The 21,208-nt window shown below is 40.7% G+C and overlaps 1 protein-coding gene and 1 non-coding gene across 4 annotated transcripts in view; one reads left to right on the top strand and one right to left on the bottom strand.

The window, feature by feature from the left end:
- Nucleotides 1-21,208, top strand: part of Psd3 (pleckstrin and Sec7 domain containing 3) — a 435,293-nt gene that overhangs the window by 109,868 nt on the left and 304,217 nt on the right. For all 3 annotated transcript variants that reach the window (XM_028789051.1, XM_028789050.1, XM_028789052.1), the window contains exon 2: nt 15,029-15,137. In XM_028789051.1, the coding sequence (XP_028644884.1) occupies nt 15,029-15,137 (109 nt within the window). The remainder of the gene's footprint in view (nt 1-15,028; nt 15,138-21,208) is intronic.
- LOC114640164 lies at nt 3,892-4,023 on the bottom strand. Its single transcript, XR_003714116.1, has one exon. It is a non-coding gene; the product is annotated as a small nucleolar RNA SNORA17 (small nucleolar RNA).

Below are 21,208 nucleotides of genomic sequence, written 5' to 3'. Positions count from 1 at the left end.
ATGGATAGATGGGTTGTGGACGGGTGGATGGATAGATGGGTTGTGGATGGGTGGATGGATAGATGGGTTGTGGACGGGTGGATGCATACATGACCTACATTGCTTGCTTCTGAGTTAGGGAACAAATATTTGTCAGTTACTAGTAGAAATTTTAGCTATATTTAATTGAAGGACTGTATATAAAGATCCAGTGCTTAGTTGGTACCCTTCCCCCTTACTCTGTTCTTGAGGATTTGTTCTTAGAGGTTAAATTTCACTTACATAACTAACACGTGAACATACTGAAAATTCAATACATTACTGATAAAGTCAAGGTTTTCTTTGTACACTTCCCTGAATCTTATGCCCTTACTATCTACTTTTAGGATTTTAACCTTCCAGTTTCTTTTTGTTCCCCTTCTCTCCCCTCCAGAGCCATGGCCTCAGCCAGAGTCTGTGTATACATATGCTTAGTTATGAAATAACAAAAATTTCAAAAATTGCTCATATCTAAGACCCCATGGTGGTCTTTTGAAAAAAGTATAAGGCAGTAAGTAATATCTTAGATTTTTAAAGAAGTATTGATACTTTGGTCATTCTGAAAAAAAAATCTACCTTCTGAATTGTGACTATGTTGGCTGGGTTATTGCTCTCCATATAGTAGAATTATACCTCAATAATGCCACACTCTTACAGTTTTAATTAATTTGCTCTTGTCATAAGCTAATTTTGTTCTTATCTTAAAATGCTTTAAAGGTTTGTAATTCATATCAAGAATCTTTGTCCACAAGTTAATAGAAGCTATCAATTTCATTTAGCTAAATTTTATTATAATGGTTATCAATACAATTTGTAGGAAATTTTTATACTTTGTGTAGATTTCCAAAGTTCATTTATAATCTAATTATTTGGAGCTCTGATTTCATTTTTTTCTAATATAAGTCAGGGTCCTTATTTCTAGCATGTACAAACAAGTATTAAGAGTAAGAAGAGTTGGTAAATATATTCTTTGAATTACATCTGACTCAGCGTTATTATTGCTGTGATTAAAAATACAATGGCCAAAGCAACTTGGCAAGGAGGAGGCTTATTTGGCTTACACTTCCATATCACTGTTCTTCATTGAAGAAAGTTGGGACAGGAACTCACACAGGGCAGGAATCCAGAGTGAGGAGCTGATGCAGAGGCCATGAAGGGCACTGTTCGCTGGCTTGGTTCCCATGGCCTGTCAATGTACTTTTTGATACACCCTAGAACCAGCAGTTACAGTAGGCCGGGCCCTTCCCATCGATCACTAACAAAATGTCTCACAGGCTTACTCACAGCCTGATCTTCTGGAGGCGTGTTCTTAATTGAGGTTCCCTCCTCTCAGATGACTTTAGATTGTGTCAAGTTGACATAAAACTGTCTAGCACAGTATCTTAAGTAAAACATGATGCATTTTAAAAAAAAATCTAAATCTGGGAAGTATAATTTATCATACTGTGTGTGTGTGTTCTGTCCATAGATGCACAGGTAAAATGAGTAAACGTCTATTGCTCAGAAGCTCTGCAGAGTAAAGGTGGCAGGGATTTGAGTGAGGGTGAAGTTGGCTGTATACTTTATAAAAGTGATGAGTCATTTATTCTATTGTTATGTGTTTAATAGCATTGACAGTTTGCATTTACATTTTGTTCTTTAGTTCATGTACTGTCTGTTGAAAACTCACTGTGAGGATAACTTGTCTTAGGTAGCCAGGGATGTTTCTCTTGTGTTGTTACACTCCTTGCATTGGATGGTTCCAAAGTAATTTTCTCTCTGACTGTTGTTATTACTAACAACACAAATTTAAAGCCATTGATAAAAACGATGAGCAACTTTAAGACACTCAGAATAAGTAGGAAATGCTAACTTATCCATACATCTTCCCAGATACTTTGTGGTTGTAGCTTGTACTCTGGAGGTGGATGTGGCTTCACAGGGATGGACTTTCCTCTTTGTCCTCAGCTACACTGCTGTCTCTTGGGACTTTTAGAACCTTTGGTTTTATAACACGTGTAGCTCCAGAAAGAATAGGTATAGTGGACTTCAGCATGCCTAAGAAGTAGCTTCAGGCATTTGGTCAATGGGTATGTTCTCCAGCTCCGCTCCTGATAGTTGGGTGCTGTTGACCCAGGTGGTTCATCTTGGTGCATTTGCCCACAGGCTCCCTACATAGCAAGAGCAGTGCTTAGAAGCACTGCCCCAGGATGCCCTGCTCTTGTTTTGTTTTCTCAAGTGTGAGTCACAAGCTCAACTCTTGGCTCCCTTGTTTCTAAGGGTGAAGTTGATGCCTTCTGAAAGCCTCAGGGAACAGCATGACATTCCTGAAGTGGTGACTGGACAAATGGAATCTGAAACTTTAAAGAAGAGTCTTGAAAGAATCATCTGCTTAAAAAGATACACTTTATTGGCAATTGTTGTCAAATCATAGTTGTATATGCTTTTAGTGTTGTGAGGAAGTGAAACCAGCCAGGTGTGCATAGAAAAAGAAATACTGTATATTCTCACTTTTATGTGAAACCAAAAACAATCGAACTAATAGGAGTAGACATCAGAAAGGGAATTAAAAGGCAGGGATGTTGACAAAGGCAAAATAGTCAACTCCCCCTCCTGTGTTACCTCCATTCTTGCAATTGCCCCTGATGTGTTTATAAAAAAAAATAAATAAAGAGATATAGAATATGTTCTATGGGGTTGTGGTGAGATATGAGGGAAGGGGATGTCTCACTGGGCCCATGCTGGGGCATCTCTTTCCCCTGAGGGAGCAACCACCAGATGGTATAGTATAGGATGGAGTTTATTCAGGGCATGGGGAGGGGAGTTAAGAGGGTAGTAGAGGCAGAGAGAGGGAGAGAGTAGAGAAGTAGAGGCCAGCTATGAGCACAAGAGGGGAAGGGAAGGGGGAAGAGGCAAGGGGACAGAGAGGGAGCAAAAGAGCAGGAGATCAAAAGAGAGAGCAAGAGAGAGAGGAGGGGGCAAGCAGCCCCTTTTACAGTGGGCTAGGCCTACCTGGCTGTTGCCAGGTTACTGTGGGGGCAGAGTTTAGACAGAATGCTAGCAGTTCCCCTCCCCCAACATAGAATAAAAGTGTGGTGTGTCACAGTGTGTCCCACAGTATACCTTTTGTCCTTACTTCTTTGCTTGCAAATGTTCATTGCAATGATCCCTTGGTCTGGTATGAGGCATCTGGCTTTGGCTACTCTATCAATACTGGAACCTCACTAGGACTCCTCTCGGATATCCTGTTGTTGACCTGTGTTATAGAGTTTCTGTTCTGTAGGCTTGGTTCCTTCATACACTCCAGCAGTTCATTGATGGTGTAGATGTTGGCAAATTCAAAGCCCTTGATCTAGGCTTGATGGGTATCTGAGCTGGTCAGCCCTTGGGTGCTCCCCTTTCAGGCCCTTGGGGCTGGCTCAGCAGCAACTCCTACTACCAGGGCCAACTCTACCCTGCTACTCAAGCAAGGTGCGGGCCTGCTTTCCTGAATGTTGCAGCCTGTGAGTGACATGGCCAGTTTTTCTATTCTTATGACCCCAGAGCCAGCTCTCTCTGCTGGCCATAGATGATGATGGATGAGGGAGGGAAGAAGGTTTTCTCTCCCCCATCTGTGACATTTCACACCAGGGAAGAGGCAGGGCCAGTGTTCCTATGCTCACACCCTGGGGTCCAGCTCACTTGCAGTGCCCCACATCTAGAGCTAGCTGTACTGTACTGCCCAGGGGAGGGTGTGCGGCCCCCTCTCCTGAGTGCTGTAGCTGGTGAGAACTAGGGCCAGCTCTCTGGTTCACTCCTACCATGTGGGCCTCTTTACTCTCCAGCCTGCTCCCTGTCCTGGGGGCCTATCTGGGCCTTCCAGGCGCCTCATTGGTGGTTATCTCACTTTCAGGGAATGTTAGGCTACTAATCATTCAGATGTTCACAGGTCAGAACACTGAGAGTAGTCATAGCCTCTCTCCTCTCTGCCACTTACTGACACATATGTCACACAGCAGCCAGGCCTGCAATGCTTCTAGGGGCAGGATTTTTGTTTTTTGATTTATTTAAGAGCAAAATCTCAAAAGATACGTGGAAGGGATGGCAAGGTGGAGAAAGTGATTATGGGAGGAGTTAAAGGATTGGGGTGTGTGTGTGTGTGTGTGTGTGTGTGTGTGTGTATGCATGTCTTTAAAGTACTTTGACTAAAATTCTCAAAGAAATGATTAAAATTTAAAAAACATAACTCAGAAAATATTTATTCTTAACAAGCATTTTGTTTCTTAGAAGTTTAATCCTTGTGGCTGACAATGAATGACATGTATCTGAGCATTAATTACAAGTGGTAGTTTGTGTCGCTGTGTTGTGGGAAATATTTAAAACGTCAGCTCAGAATCTTGCTCGTTCTTCATCAGCCGCCATCTTCCCGACTAGCGTAGGCCTCTGGCCTCGAGTGGCTGCGATGTGCCACTCGGCTCAGGCTACCCCCTTAGGCGGCCAGAGACAGCGGCCCTTTCATGCTGTCTCCACAAGGCTGGGTTGAGCCCAGACCATCCCGCCATCCATGCGGTACCCAATAGAAAATGAGACTCTAACACTTAATGACTAACCAAAGGCTTTATATGTTTGGTAATGCTCAATAACAAGATGCCCACACCATTGGAAGTTTTTCCCGATTAACTAACCTAGATATAAGTTGTTACCCAGGACTGCTCCTAGTACACATGTGATCATCCATGGCACCTACAACTCTCTCTCTCCTCCTCTTCCTTCTCTTCCTCTCCTTACTCTTCTTCTTCCTCTCCTTATTCCTTCCACCTTAGCTCCTCCTAACTTGTGGGGAAAATATGCCGCTACATCTTTGTACAGCTAAAGCCATACAGTTGGAGGGAACTGTTTGATGTTGTAGGTAGGGCTACTGTCCCAAAGCCCTTTAAATAGCGAAGGCCTTTGGAAGTCAAGCTTTTAAGCTGTTTTGGCTTGATTGTCTTCAGTCTTTTTAATGTGTTGGCTGGCCATTAGGACTTAACTGAATCTAGCATGCTAACAATTTGTTATTGAACACCAGGCAGTTAATTCATCCTGCCTGTGCTGATTAGGGTTTTGTCAACAGGACACAAGCTGGCAAGAGGGAGCCTCATTTGTGTAAACACAGATTGGCTTGTAGACTTGTCTGTGAAGACTTGCCTGATTAATGCAGCTCATTATGGGTGATGCCACCTCTAGCCATGTGGTCTTTAGTTGTTTAAAAAGTAATCTAAGCAATCAATGGGGAGCAAGCTTCTAAGCCTGCTCCTCTGTGATCCAAGCCACAGGCCTTGCCTCTAGATTCCTGCCATGAGGCCTTGCACAGTTCCCTTCATGATGGATTATAGGCTGTAAGAGGAAATAAGTTACTTTTGGCCATGATGTTTATCACAGTAATAGCAAACTAAAATAATAAAAGCTTACCAGTGCAGTTTGAAGAAATTATTTTATTGGTGAACTACTAATGTAACTTTTAGTATTTAACAGGTGCACCACATAATATATTTTACTGTCTATATATTTTTAAAATAAAATTATGATAAGCAATTCATCTAGACTTTGAATAATTAATGTTTATCTGAGAATTGGTATCATTTTTGAGTACATTTCTGTTTTCTGGACCTAAGTTTCTCTTTGGTGTCCCTCTTTTCCTCAACTATATAGATGCTGTTTTATGGAGTCTCTTACTACATTCTGTGCATATTGTTTTCAGTACCTGATCATTTTCTGTTTATAAAAGAGTACACTGAGGAACATTTATGAACATCATTTTTTTATAGTCTACTTGAATTTTCGTGGGTTTTGATTGTGCTGTGCTGAGTTGGATAGTTCCTTGGCTTTCCAGCAGTCCTTGCTCATGTGACTCAGCATAGATTCAAGAGTAGCCTCTGCATGTGGTATGGATGGCTCTAGAATTCTTGTTGCCAACCGGGAGTCTAGCAAGCAAGTTCAAAATTTTAAGAGTATTTGTTTTGATTTTCTAAAATATAAAATCTTTATTTCATTTGCTTTATTTGTGAATTTTAATGTCTTAGTACATAGACCTAGAGCTTGAGGAAGGCAAAAAAAAAAAAAAAAGGTAAGTTTGGGCAGGCGGAAACCAGACAGGTGAAGTAGAGACTTGACTCACTCACTGGGCCTGCTCATTTGCTGGGCAAGGCCTACCCATCTGTCATGACTAATTGTGAAATAGTGGGAAAGGCGGAGGAGGGGATATTGTGAGCTAATAGTATTCGGTTGTTAATTTTCTTTTAAACCCTTTCTTCGAAGCTCCCCAGCTCACTAGCTAGATACATGCTATTTTAGCAGAACAGGCTGTGAGGAAAACTTGATCCTGGTACCTTGAATTTGCTTTATAGAAAGCTGTGTTTTAAATGAATGCTTGGCATGTTATCTTTTTAACTTCGAACATCTTATACCACGCTCTCAATAAACAAGTAAACAAATAGATAAGTGAATAAATGTATGAATAATAAAGAAAGAAATGAATAAATAAAGCAAGCAGGGGTCACCTTTTGCAAACACGTCTAATGTCTTACAGGTTTAGAAGCATATCTAAGGAGGATTCAGGTCCTTGCAGGAGGAATATAATCTTCACTCTTGCAAGACAATTGAAGCAGGGCCAAGCTAAGGTTGTCAGTGGAAGATGTGTTTGGGTCTGTGACAGGCTTGTTTTCTTATTATTTCTACAGCTTTCCATGCTTGTTGATAAAAAGTAGTGTGACGCTGGGCTGCGTTCTGGAGCTTCTGCTTCCTCTCCCCATTGGTGCACAGGCTCTGACATCACCTTCCTTGGGGAGCAGCAGAATGTCCATTTGCCTTTGGCCCAGGGGAGCTGCTTTCAGGAAATGGACATGGTCAATAGACAGCAGCTGGTAGGAAAATGAGAGTGGACCTCCAGGGGCTTTTCAAAAGGGCATGGATTCAGTTTTGTCTCTTTTGCTCACACTGCTAAAGGGACAGGCAGGCAAGCCAGCAAAAGGGCTAGGTGAGAGGCATGATTTTGCCTTTTGCACCCTCTTCCAACCCCATGGTCCCTTTCCTGCATTATCCTTTTCTTTTGATGTTCATCTCTTCAGTCTTAGAAGTGAAGGATTTAGCCTCTCGCTTATTCTACTTTTCTGCCAGAAGCTTTTAGCTTCTCTTGAGAGGCTTCCTGTCCCAACTCGATGTTGTTATGGACTTTGGGAAGATGCAATTAGCCTATTCAAGGAATAGGGAAGAGTTAGTTGTAGGGAATGGTTATCCTCTTCTTCTCAAGCACCAGAGTTTTGTTTTTCTTGTTTACATGGAGGCACATGTATTTTTAGGGAAAAATATGCATAAATCTCCCTGTTTATTTCCATACATTGGAGGAATGGATAGTAGACATTTTTTAAAAGTTACAACAGGAAGTTTTTATTAAAGTGGAAGAGCTTCCTGTTGTATTTGGATGCACTGTACCAACAAGTACAGTGTAGCATGGCACATCTCATGTAGTCTTGTGATTATTTCATTAATGATTCATTGGTTCATGAAGTCAGCAGAAATGTGCTTACAGAAAATCAATGGTAACTATGGCTTTTGTTTACAGAATCAAAGCACAGACATGTAGGCATACAGGTGTGTGCATGTGTATTCGTATTTCTGTTTCAGCAGCAGTTTCTGTGGCTGCTGTAACAAGCTTAGCTTAAAACAATACAGGTTTATTTTTCTGACAGTTCTAGAGGCCACTAGGAGGACTGGCTAGCTTGGCAGTGGTTTCTCTGGAGACTCCAAAAGATAGTGTTTCCTTGCATTACAGATGCACTACTCTGCTCTGGACCCTTTCCTTCACTTCAAAGCCAAAGTCATTAGCATCTATCCTGGGAGTCGCTTTTGGTGTGGTTAGTTTTGTTTTGTTTTGTTTGTTTTTTGTTTTGTTGTTTTGTTTTGTCACAAAACTTCTGTCTGGTTTTCTCCCTTGCTTCCTCTGGATACCAGTAATAGCATTTCAGGACCACTTGAATAATACAGGAGAGTCCTGCAATTTAATTACCCCTGTACTATTCTTTATGAGTTTAACAGGACTCTCACTTCCCTTTCTCTGTTCTGAGTATAGATTAAATTTTTTCTTTCCTTCTCTAGACTTTTGCTCGCCCTAGCCCCAGCCCCAGCCCCAGCCCCAGCCCCAGCCCCAGCCCCAGCCCCAGCCCCAGCCCCAGCCCCAGCCCCAGCCCCTAACCCTTAGATTATTTGCTTAAAAGTATAATGGCCCGTTTTATACTTATGTGTTTGTAATTATATACATACGTGTGTGTGTGTGTGTATAAATACATAAACATGCTCATTTTGTACTATTAAAGGTTTTGGAAGACACACAAAGATGTGTCTGTTTATTTTCCGTCTTACCCTCAAATGATCAAGTGTCTCCTTGCTCTTACCATCTCCCCCATTTTTGCTCTTATTTTTTGTTGGAAGCCCCTGCCTCTAATAAATCCTCAGAACGTGAATCTGTAAACAGAGATCAGCTGTTGTGGCTGGATAGGTGCTGAGAGCTTGAGGGAGTAAGAATCCCTTCCCAACTGGGCTCCCTGAGATGCTCCCTGAGGTGCTCTTTCTAGCCAGCCAATCTCTGTCTTGCTGGCTGCAGGTGGAATGGAATGACTCATCTTCTTATCTAACTCCCTATCTCCTCACACCACCTGGCTCTCTGCAGACTCCTGTGAGGATACAGCCTCTCCTCCTTACTGCTGTTCTAGGTAAAAGGAAACAGCTGGGACTTAAGTTCTCTCACCCACCATGTGACAGTAAGAACAGAAGCTCTGGCCTGGGTGTAGACTTAACTTTTCAGTCAAAGCCTGGCTATTTCCTTTGGCCAAGGGACCATCCCCAGGAAGGAGAGGTCAGCTTAAGGCATGCTAAAGAGATTGGTGGAACAATTTGACCATTTCTTTTTCCTTCCAATTATTCTTCCTCCAGAACAGTAAATCTAGCCATGTATAAAGTTTCCAGGAAAATGTGATTTCCCCTTTTCTTCCTTATCCATTTTAAGCATGCTTTCTTCAACGTATTGGACTCTGTCCCCAGGATTTTGAGTTTTTTATTCTTTCTCTAAATTCTCCTTCCCCACCATTTGCTTGCTTTTTGACCTCTGTGCTAGCTTAAATGGAATGCTCCCGCAGAGCTTCTCCTCTGGGCTGCATCTGCAGTTCACAGCTGGTTTGCCCTCAGGGTTTTCTTTAAAACTCTAATAACATTGTCCTCGAGCTTCTATTGAGTCCATTCTTAGGTTCTCTTGTTAATGATTTTAAGAACCCTATGTCTACCCTAGGCAATGGCTCTTTTGTCTTGGCTTATTTTAGGTTTCCCCAATATATTTGCTAGGCTCTTTATATACCGCAGGCTGAATGGCTTATGCAGTAGAAATGAATTGTCTTCTGGGTTTAGAGACCAGCAGTCCATGACTGCTGAGTTGGTACTGCTGAGGTCCTTTCCCTTGGCTTCAGATGGCACCTTCTCCCTTTGTCTTCATGTGATCTTGGCTTTGTCTATCTCTCGGTGTCCCTAATATTGTTTTCTTAGAAAGTCACCAGCTACCTTAGGTAAGGACCTATTTTGCTGAACTCATTGTAATGACCTCCAAATACAGCTGTGGTTGAAGTCTGGGGGTTAGGGCTTCAGCGTGTGTCGTTCAGAATACAGTTAAGGCAGGGTTAAGCACCTAACCATGCTCCTGCAGCTTCAGTCCTAATCTTCAGCTCTTCTGACTGCATTTGGTTGGTATGTGCACAGTACCCTGTTTCGCTGGACTCTGCTTCTGCTGGATAATGGGAACAGAGGAGATTAAACAGGATCAAATGTGGACCTGAATGTTGGAATTAAGTGCTGGCTTAAAGGGAGTTCTGAAATACTGTTTTTATAGTTTTCAGTTTAGCTTTTAATGTTTTTCTGGCCCAAAGAGCTCTGGAATACTCAAGTGTCTCTGAAATCATACTGAAGTTGAGATAATTAGAACAATACAGTGTACGATGCCTGTCTTAAGGCCCCTCTCCTTCCCCTCCACCACTCCTGTAGCCCCAATTGCTTTTTGCCCAACTTCACTGAAAGTGACTTTTACTTCTGATGTTTTCTTCTTTGTTTTTTTTCCCCTTCCCTATTTTGTAGCTGGGCAGACATTTTATATGGTGTTTTTATTGTGCCTTAATTTTAACTATGTTCTGTGACATAAGGTAGAATTTGTGTGTCTTCTTAGGTCCTAAAAGTTTCAGATTTCAAATTAAAGATGTTCAAGGTAATGCTGACTTACCTACATCCCACCGTAGCCCTGCTGATTGCCAAGATCACAGGCCTATGCCACCAAGCCAGCTATCTAGCTTCTTTAGTGCTTTTATACAGCAGGGAATCTGAAGTCCAGACATTTATGTTAATTGAGGAGTAGCAGGTACTAGCAGAGCTGGATTTTAGTCCTGATCACTTAACTTAAGTTTTAAGTCTTTTACTTCCTTTTAAATTACACTTTAGGTGTCAGGATTTGAACTACGCCCTCCTGTATGCTAAACGTACACTCCTACAGCTGAGCTCCTCCCCAGCCCCTGTTCTGTATGCTTATCTGAGAGATTCATGCTAAGTGACTGTGATAAATCAAAAGGAGTACGTTTTATTCATATAGTAACACAGATTGGAAAACGTATTACTGAATCATGCATGTCTTTAATCAGCATGTCAAGCTGATTATTTCAAATACAGTTTTTCAGAGGTCTACAATTATTGTAGAGCTGGGTGAAGGTTTAAAAGCATTAGCATGGGAAGAGCAGTATCAGCAGGGCTCACAATCTCAAGCTAATGAGAGTAAGGAGAATGAGTTTTATTTCACTTAGCAAGGTAGAGGGATATTAATGCCTTGATTACAGCCTGGATGAAGGTGTCCCCATAACTGCCAAAATATGGAATGCTTTGTTGAATTGAGATAGTTTCGTCTACGTTATTTCTAGATAGAGCAGCCCTTAAAAAAATCTTTTTCTTCTGTGAGAGTCTGAGTATGCTTTGAACACTGCATTACTCTCAGCGTTAGAGCCTGCAAGTCTAGGCACTCAAACTGTGGTCTGTGCAGTATCAGACCTGCAAAAACAATACCAAGACTGCCAGTTGATTCTTACATACAATAAAATATGAAAAGCATACCTATCAGAAGCAGTGCTGTAGGCAGTGTGATTCTCGACCATCAGCATCACCTGGAATATTGGTAGGAAGTACACATTCTCAGTCTCTGCACTAATTGAATCTGCAGCTCTTGAGTGCTTCACAGAAATATTTGTTTTAATAAGTGCTATGGATTACTTTAATTTGTGCTAAAGTTTGAGAACTCCTTTGTATCAGTATATTTTAAACACTTTTGATCATGACATATGGAGAAGTATACTTTCATGACTGTGTATACTCATCACTTGGGAAGAACGGGGAACCTCAGTTGAAGACTTTTGGTTGAGGCTGGAGAGATGGCTTAAAGGTTAAGAGCAGTGGCTGTTCTTCCAGAGGACCCAGCTTCAGCTCCCAGTATCCACACAGTGGCTGACAACCACATATAACTCCAGGTCCAGGGGATTATATGCCCTCTCTGGCCTCTGAGGGGCACCAGGCATGCAAATGGTGCACACACATTACCCATATGTGATGTTGATGATGATAATAATAATGATACGAATAAGATTGCCTAATTTGATAGACCTTTGGCTATGCCTATGAGAGATTATCTTGATGATTAATGTGCAGGGCCAGCCCACTCAGAGCTGTATCGTCTCAGTGGGTAGGCCTGGGGAGTATAGAGCTAGCTGAGTTACAGAGACTGAGCAAGTCAGGAAGCTCAGGAAGCTCTGCTCCTCCATGGTTTTTGCCTTGGTTCCCACTGTGAATTCTCTTAATTGTGGATTGTGATCTGCAAGTTTATGCTGAAATAAATCTTTCCCTCCCCCAAGTTGCTTTTGGTTAAAGTATTTTATCTCAGAAAAAGAAAGGTAACCAAGATACTTAGGCACAACCGTACATTTCTCCCGATCTCTACCAAGAGACACACAGATGTAGACTCGTGACTTACAAGTTTGAGGAAAAAAAAAATCTCTAAGTATCTTTTTAGTTTTTTTTTTTTTTAGATTTTTAAAAAGTTTTAGTTTATGTGTATGATTGATTGCCTGTATGCATGTATGTAATATACATCATGTGTGTCTTGTGTCTTTGGAGCTCAGAAGAGTGTGTTGAATCCCTTGGAACTGAAGTTAAGGATGATTGTAAGCTACCATGTGGGTTCTGGGAACCAAACCTGTGTCCTCTGTAAGAGCAACAGGTCCATGTTTGACTGCATCTGTAGATTTACAGTCTGTACATAGGGAGGGCCAACTATGTAGTTAAAAGATATTAATAGTTTTTAAAAAATATTGCCAAATTTCATCTTGAGAATCAGGATGTAAGTATTTTTCCTAAGCATAGGCTTGCAGAAATCTCAGAACAGGCTCTCCATAGACCAAAAGTCAAAGATTATTGCTCAAGTGGAACTTTCCTTTAGAATAGTTCTTCAAGCTCTAATTGGAACTCTAAGCCAAAAGGATTATCTTTCTTAGAACTGCAGGAAATGCTTCATGCATTACATCCTGGATGTTTGCTGGCAGCGTACTGATGAGCCTCTTTTTTGCGGCATACTTTTGTGGCATGTTAAGTGGCTTTGGAGGTTACCTGGCAGTCCAAGTTCAAGCTGTTGGTAATATTCCTTCTCTAATCTCTTGCCATCTCCCTTCATATTCCCAGACCTGCAAGCCTGACTCCTGGATGCCATGCTCAAGAGCTGTGTGCTCTGGATTTAGACTGCATGGAGTCAAATCCAGAATATGTAGTGGATTATCCGTACCACCTTGGACACATTATTTACTTGTTCATTGAGTTCTTTCCTCATCCACCAGACTGCAGTGATAGGCGTACTCAGTTGATACGATTGCTCGGAGCATTAAGTGATGCATTCCATATATAGCACTAGAGCAGTCCTTGCCAGGGAGTAAGGGGTTAATAAATGTTATCCATTGTAGTTATCCTTGATTTAAACTTTTCCCTACTCTCTTCAATCTGGCTGACCAGAACATTCCACAGACCATCTCTATGCAAAGATTTAAATTAATCCACTTTTGTCTACTAACAGTGCCATGATTTAATCTCTCTTAGACTGTTAAGTTCCTTTGTGTGATAGGCCTATAGTCTTTTAAAATATAAGTGAACAATCTTTGAAATGTAGATAAATAAAAAATTTGCCAAAATGTTTTGATGGCTTTAAGTTCTGATTAAAATGAGGCTTCACTCCCTAAGCACCCCATGTCTGTTTGCTCATTGCTTCTGAGAGCCCTGCTGCTGTCTGTCTGTCTCTGAGATGGACCCCTTACATGGCTTCCTTACAAGAAGCTCTTCTGAGCGTCTTGGCCTGCTCTCAGTATAGATATGGGTTATTTTCAAATGGCTTTCCCTCTCATCGTACATGTTCCTGTCCTTCCCAGCTTCTTGTGTTTCTCATTTCTGCAGGTATCACGTTCTCAGAAAACCATACATAAGCATCTTCCCCAAATTAGGTCACCTTCTTTGGGAATCCCTGGGGGAGTTCCTTTTATTAGCCAGAAGCTCTTTAAATACACAGATTATCATTATTTTCTCTCTGTTGGGGAAAAGGATAATTAATCTGTACTTGTTAAACACATTACACTAAGAAGAATTTACAGAGATGAATTTTGCACATTATAAAAAATAAATGATTGCAGAGATATTTTAAGGAATGCCGTCTCAAAATTCTGCAAGTTAACCTCTTGATAATGGTATAGGAGAGCAAGGTGAGAGCAACAGGGATCACAGCACACGCTGAACTTGGCTGTAGTCGGGTGATGGAGCTGTGAGTCCTTCTGTCACTGACACACATTTCTGCTTCAAAGGGAGTAAGTCCTGAGATTCCCTTGTTTCAAGTGGTTACTTGATTGTTCACGTAACCCTTGTTGTCAGTGTTGCCCAGAATGAAGAGTCAGTTATGAGTCATGGGAATACGTGTTTTGTAGTCAAGAGAGAATCCAGAGTAGATAATATATTTTGGATGTTTTCATCCACAGTAGAGGCAAGGGGATGACTCCACGGTGGGCATAGATCAAATTTCATCCTTTACTTAATTCTAGGCCAGAAGTAGGAACCACTCAAATTTCAACACATGCCTAAGAGCAGTCAGAAGAAGGCCTTAGGGATTGTGATGTGAACCAATTTTACCCCTGTAGTTTTTCTTTAAATAGCAGCCTTTTAAGAATCTGGGCAGATGCTCAAATTTAAGACAGATTGTATCAACGGAATTACTTACAATTCTGTATATGCCTTGTCTAGCTGAGTGGTATTTCTAATGTACGATGTGGTAAGTTTGGGACTCAACCAAATACAGAATTACTTGATGTTAATCATGCAGAAAATTACATAAGGTTTTTAATAGCTAAAACTAGCATAAACTTACTGTGTACATGCATGTGAGAGCCTGTTCATGTGGGTGCATATGTGTGAGTATGCATGTGAAAGTCAGAGGTCAAACCTTGGGATCATTCCTGAGGAACCAGTCATTTTGTCTGAAACAGGGTCTCATTGGTCTGGAGCTCACTGAGTAGGCATGGCTGGCTGGCCAGCCTTCCCAGGGCTGGGATTACAAACTGATGGCTCCCTTGTTTGTTTGTTTTAACATAAGTTCTAGATATTGGACTCAGGTCATTATGGTTACGTGGCAAGCTCTGTACTAACTGAGTTCTCCCCAGCTACATGAACTTTTTAGAATAGTTTGTCATAAACCTGCTCCACAGTCATGGCAGACTTCGTGAATTCTTTCCCCCCTACCCCCATTGATATCACATGTGTACTATTTTTTGGCTGGGTCTCATTGATGAAATCACATGTCCTGATTGTATTCTGATTGTTTGTTTCATTTTGAGTGATTATATAGTAGTGTATCAAGCATATATATTGTAATGATTTAATCATTCCCTTCTTGGGTAATTTGTCATTATTTGTTTTGCAGGCAGAGCCGTTTGTTTGGGTTAACAATGCATCAGCACATTCCCAGAGTGTTGCCAAGGCAAAGTACGAATTTCTATTTGGCAAGTCAGAAGAGAAAACTCCGGATACTAGTAAGTGTTTTTAACATTGACTTCCAGGTAAAAGATGTGTGCTTCTACTTATTTCTGTCCTGTACTTACCTACATCGCTTCCTGCTTACCCTGCTGAAGCCTGTGCTCTCCAGCTGTTTTCTAGAGTGGTCTTCCCAGTACTAGAATTGGATGTAGCTCCTCCAGCTTGCTCTAGGTAATTTCAGGTCTGTTTTTTGAAGAACTTTCAGCTTCTGATACTTTAAGTTTCAAGAATGAACTGTCATTAAGACTTAATTTTCCACCCTTACCGTTGTTCTGTATAACTATCCTTTGTTTTTGGCTACCATCATATGTTATGGAGAGGCAATTCCATACATTATTTTAATAAATGTAATCTTAAGAGAGCTTTCATTTGAAAAACTACTGTCACATTCTAGAATTAGAAGCAACACTCTTCAGAACAACTTAGAGCAAATAGACCTAATATTAGTGCTAGTCTCAGTAATCCTACTGACTGACTTCCTCAGCATCCCAGCACTATACTATGTACTTTGAACATTGTAGATTATTTGATCCTCAGGGAAATCCCATAAATTGCCTCTGTTATCCCCATTCTCAAGAGGTGGAATCTGAAATAATTTCCTTTCAGTTACAGTTGCCTGACCCCAAAGCTTTCAATCCATGGGAGCAATGCATTTCTGAATACAGTTTCCTAAAAGAGAATGTGAAATGCGCAGTCTTAAAGAGTTTCAGAACACGTACCTGTGTCTATGGAAAAGTGGTGGCGAAAGCAGGTATCAGCTTTGGAAGACAAAACGTTGAGAGCTTGTGCTTTGGAGTTAGACTTTCTGAGTTTGAATCCCGAGCTTGCAACTCACAACTTTGTGGCACTATGTACACTATCCAACTCAACTTTCTAGTCTGTACAAAGTGATTCCAGTGGCACACCTCAGTTATTCTTTGATATGCAAAGACCTCAGAGTCATGCATGGACATAGCAAGTGCTTCTGCTTTTGTCTGTTGTTTTGATGAGGATGATAGCAGGTCCTCCTGCCCGGATCCCTGACCTTCAAACGTAACGTTTAGAACGATAATCATTACTGTTTTTACCTGCATTGTTAATCTAACCCTTGTTTTACATGTATGTATAAGGCGTTTGACCTAATGTGGTTGATGTTTGGTTGAAAACAGAACAAGTAATTCTGTATTTCAGATTGGTATCATAGTTGGATTGTGTAACAACATTTTAAGATTTCCAAGAAGTTGATACATGCATATGCACTTAATTCTTATAGTTTTTATGGTCTTTATATTTATAATCACCTTAAGACAGTTTAGAAATCCTTTACTGCTCTGAACTTTAGAAGCCACCTTGTGGATTTCTGTTTTTTTCACTATTTTACTCTGATGAAGCACAATTTTTACTTAATTACATGTCTTAGGTTTACTGATGTAAACAGACACCATGACCAAGGCAACTCTTATAAGGACAACATTTAATTGGGGCTGGCTTACAGGTTCAGAGGTTGAGTCCATGATCATCAAGGTGGGAACATGGTGGCATCCATGGTGGCAGGCATGGAACTGCTGGAGCTGAGAGTTCTACATCTTCATCTGAAGGTTGCTAGCAGAATACTGACTTCCAGGCAGCTAGGATGAGGTTTTTATAGCCCACTTCCACAGTGACATATCTACTCCAACAGGACCACACCTTCTAATAGCGCCACTCCCTGGCATACACAAACCATCACATTATGTAAACAATGTATAATACTCTCTGTGTCAATAGTGAATAGAGCTATTGGCAAGAATGTGCATCAGCTGTGCTGGACTTCTGTAAGTTGTGTGAAATATTTAAAAAGCAGTTATGTGAAACATACACCTTTTGTACCACCTGGCCATTTTATTCCTCAATATTTACCCAAGAGAAATTCAAGTGAATGCCCACTTTTACAGGAATATTTGTAACCTGCCCTTTTGTTTTGCTGTCTGGGAAACCAAGCACTTTTAGAGTTTATGCTTTTTAAAAGTAACAACAGAAGACTCAAATGAAGAAAGGATGGGTAGTGGTTGGTGATTCTGTGTGGTACTTTTCAAAAGTTGTCATTTCTACCTTAACACTAATTGGCTTTGATTCAGTATATAGTATATGCTGTAGTCTCTTCCTTAGTCCTTTGAGATTTGTCCTTGAAAACTACAAAACAAAGCACTTGAAAAGGAAGAATTGCACATGAGTCACTGGGCCAGAGGCATGCTTTTAGTTTTTCTTTCTTCTTCTTCAGATCATTATTGTTAAGTAATGTGAGAATATGAATGAAACTTTAAGTCTAAACTGTAAGCCAAAGAATAAAGTGAAAAGGGCAAGAGAAATGTGTAATTTTACAGTCTTAAGACTGTACTAGCTCAAGTTTAATGTTTTATAAGTCTTTTAAATCATTATATAATTTAAAGTTTAGTACTCTAAATATTATATTATAAATATATGTAGGAATAATAGAATTTTAGAAACATTTTTATTATATTGATAAGAAAATGATACCGGGCAGTGGTGGCGCATGCCTTTAGTCCCAGCACTTGGGAGGCAGAAGCAGGCAGATTTCTGAGTTCGAGGCCAGCCTGGTCTACAGAGTGAGTTCCAGGACAGCCAGGGCTACACAGAGAAACCCTGTCTCGGGAAGAAAAAAAAAAAAAAAGAAAAAAAAAATAAAGATCTGTTTTCTACCAAGTCTTATTAAAGGATTAAAAGAAAATTTTAATGTTCTTGGTCCATCACTTTGTTTCTCCTGATGTTTGTATTTAACATTTCTGATAATTGTTCCCAAACTTGTAATTTTCCTAGGGTTATAGAGTTGAGTTCATGGTATGGAATATCCAAACTTAAAAGAAGTATATAGCGGTTCCTGTTAATGTGATGCCCTCTAAAGAATGGACTGTATTCAGATTGTTCCTGCAGCATGGTGCATTGGGAGCTGATATAGAACAGGACAAACAACAGACCCTGAGTAGATAGAACTTGAAAGGAAATTCCCAATTTGGACAGAGAATTCAAAGTCAGAGGATAGCCGGGCTCTCTCATCAGTGGGCCCAGGAAAGGATGTTTTTGCTCTGATGAGAATAATTCAGGTGCCCAACAGAGTCAACACAAGGAGCTAGCATGGAGTTTTTGCAGAACTGGACACTATGCATGGGAATTTTGACTAGAAGAATTGTGCATTACTTAGAAGCTATTAGAGTATGGACCTGTGGCTTACATACCACTTTTCCCAGAGTTCTGAATATGGGAGAAAATTCATTTCTTGTGGAATTGAAGCCCGAAGTTGGGATAGGGAACCAACGATAGTCTGTGCAGTGTCTAGGAAGAAACATAAAGAAATGTCACAAACTGTTGCAGAATTTAATGCAAAATTGGCCTTTTTTTGCACTTAAGGGCATATAAAGCTCTACATAAATAAATTCCTAAAATGACAAGCTCACAATTAGTATCATTTGCATAAAGCAAGAAACCTCTGTGGGAACAATTGTCAGCATTTACAATACAGATATCAAGACCCAAAGAGTGAGAGCAGTCGAATATTCTGAAACTTAAAATAGTTTTCTATAAACATAGACTGGGATGAACCATTAAGACACAGCAGGAACCTATGAGAAAGATGTGCACGTGACTTGGAAACAGTCTGTGTGCCATCTGTGAATTTAAACTACAGATAGTGAGCTGAAACTAGAACAATGGAGTAGTAGGTATAAAGTTATTCGATTTCTAGTGAGTTTAGTTGTTAAGTCAACACATTGAGAGAGGCTCAGTGGAGGATTGTCTAGGTTGGGCTGCCTGTGGGCACGCCTGCGAGGGAGTCTTCTGAGGTTGGGTAGCTGAGGTGGAAAGGCTCACCTGAATGTGGACCGCCCTGGGCAGGGTTAGACTTTCACCCGTATGAACAGAAACAGGGAGCTGAGCAGTAATCATGCATGCAGTCATTTCTCTGCTTTCTTGTGTATGGATGTGACCAGCTGCTTCAGGTGCCTGCCTTGACTCCCCTGCAGCAATGGACTATAACCTGGAATTAGTAAAAGGCAGATTCCCCCAGTCCCCGCCTGCCCCATGTTGCTCTTTGTCAGTGTATTTTTTTCACAGCAAGAGCAATGAAACTGAGACAGGTTTGTGTTTCCTTTCTAAACTTGAGCCTAATCTTGTTTCATGATCTACCATTACCCCGATCTGTGAAAAATGACCAAGATGGAGAGAGAGAGAGAGAGAGAGAGAGAGAGAGAGAGAGAGAGAGAGAGAGAGAGAATATGAATATGAGAACAACCCGAATCCCAAGCAAAGTCACCTCTCTTATCATATCTGAGTGTGGCCATTTGTTCAGTGTTGAATTAACTGATGAGTACTCTGCATCATGCATTGGTCCAAGCCTCTGTGGTAATTTTTGTTTTCTACTTCTGTTTATTTGTTGTCCAGACTTTTTTATAGGGGATAGGGAGCAGAATTTTATTATATACCCCAGGATTGCCTCTAACTTACCGTCCTCCTGCCTCATCCTCCCGAGTTTTGGGGTTCCAGACACGTTATACCATATGTAATAGGATAGTTTCAGATCTTAACTAAATAAAAATCTCCATTTATCGAACTGCCTAACAGAAAGATAGTTCTGGTTTATATTCTTGTTTGTTTGTTTGTTTGTTTGTTTGTTTTTGGTTTGGTTTTTCGAGACAGGGTTTCTCTGTATAGCCCTGGCTGTCCGTCCTGGAACTCACTCTGTAGACCAGGCTGGCCTCGAGCTCTCGAACTCAGAAATCTGCCTGCCTCTGCCTCCCAAGTGCTGGGATTAAAGGCGTGCGCCACCACTGCCGGGCTCTGGTTTATATTCTTATTGCCAAATTTAACTAGGAAAATGGGCTGATTCACTTTTAGTCTGTTAGGCATAGACATTTATTTTTTATTTAAAAATAGTATATATGTTATCTTAAGTATAATGTGAATTTTAGGTTTTTAGCTCTAAAACAGCGTGCATGCATGTGTAAGAAATGGAGTCGTGAGTAAATTATACAAGACAAAAGAAATCAGGAGGGTCAGCTCTTCTCTCCATCTTCCAGGGCTCCACTGCTGTCACAGTGTTCTGTAGCCCTGATCTTGTACATGCTGTGAGGGCTTTCTCTAGACCCTCAGCCTACGTTCCATATCCCTGTCACTGAGTTTGGGATGTTCCTTCATTTTGTTTTTCTTCTTCCATGTAAGTTACATTGCTTCATAGTTACTGCTTGTAAATTTTCCATGTAAAATGAAAAACAATTAGCATATATAGTCTATCTAAAGCAGATTTATATAAGGAGTGTGTGTGTGTGTGTGTGTGTGTGTGTGCGCCTGGCATAAGAGTGTGTGTTCTCTAGCTTGCATTTTAAGTATCATTATGTAAAACTTCCCTTCTCAAGGTAATTGAGCAGTTGGCTCATGACATTGTCATGGAAATGAGGATGCAAGGTCTCTGCTTCTTCAGCTTTCCATCAGAAGCCTCTGGAATCTGTTTTTACTGGTGTTTATATTCTATATTTTAGCAATAGCAAAGGCTTTTGAACTTTTAATACAGACTGGCTCTAAATAGATGAATGTGGCTGTTGCACTTAAGAATTGCCAAACCCAAGAAGTTCCTGAAGTGGAAGAGAAGTAGAGCCTGTGTGTGCGACCTCTGCTGGCCGCCAAAGGTAGAGTGCACCAGAGGCTGCATTTTCTTAGATATACTGATTGATGGTCACGCTTCCTTTTTCTTTTCCTAAATATATTGTCACTATGTTATTTGTGGAAGGAATCAATTTTCTTCTGGGCAGTATGTTCCTTATCCTAACCTTTGATAATTGAATTTGTGTTAAATTTTTTCTAGGTCATTACAAAACTATTGTCTGTAGATGTAGACTTAATTCTGATTAGGTATAGTACTTGGATCTCTGCCTCATTCTTGGATGTGTGTGTGTGTGTGTCTATGTGTGTGTGTGTATGTGTGTCTGTGTGTCTGTGTGTATCTGTGTGTGTCTATGTGCGTGTGTCTATGTGTGTGTATCTGTGTGTGTGTATGTGTGTATCTGTGTGTGTCTGTGTGTGTGTATCTGTGTGTGTCTGT

This window comes from Grammomys surdaster, unplaced genomic scaffold, assembly GCF_004785775.1.
Source record: "Grammomys surdaster isolate TR1022 unplaced genomic scaffold, NIH_TR_1.0 125780, whole genome shotgun sequence".
Taxonomy (NCBI): domain Eukaryota; kingdom Metazoa; phylum Chordata; class Mammalia; order Rodentia; family Muridae; genus Grammomys; species Grammomys surdaster.
This window is presented reverse-complemented; position numbering and strand designations above follow the sequence as displayed.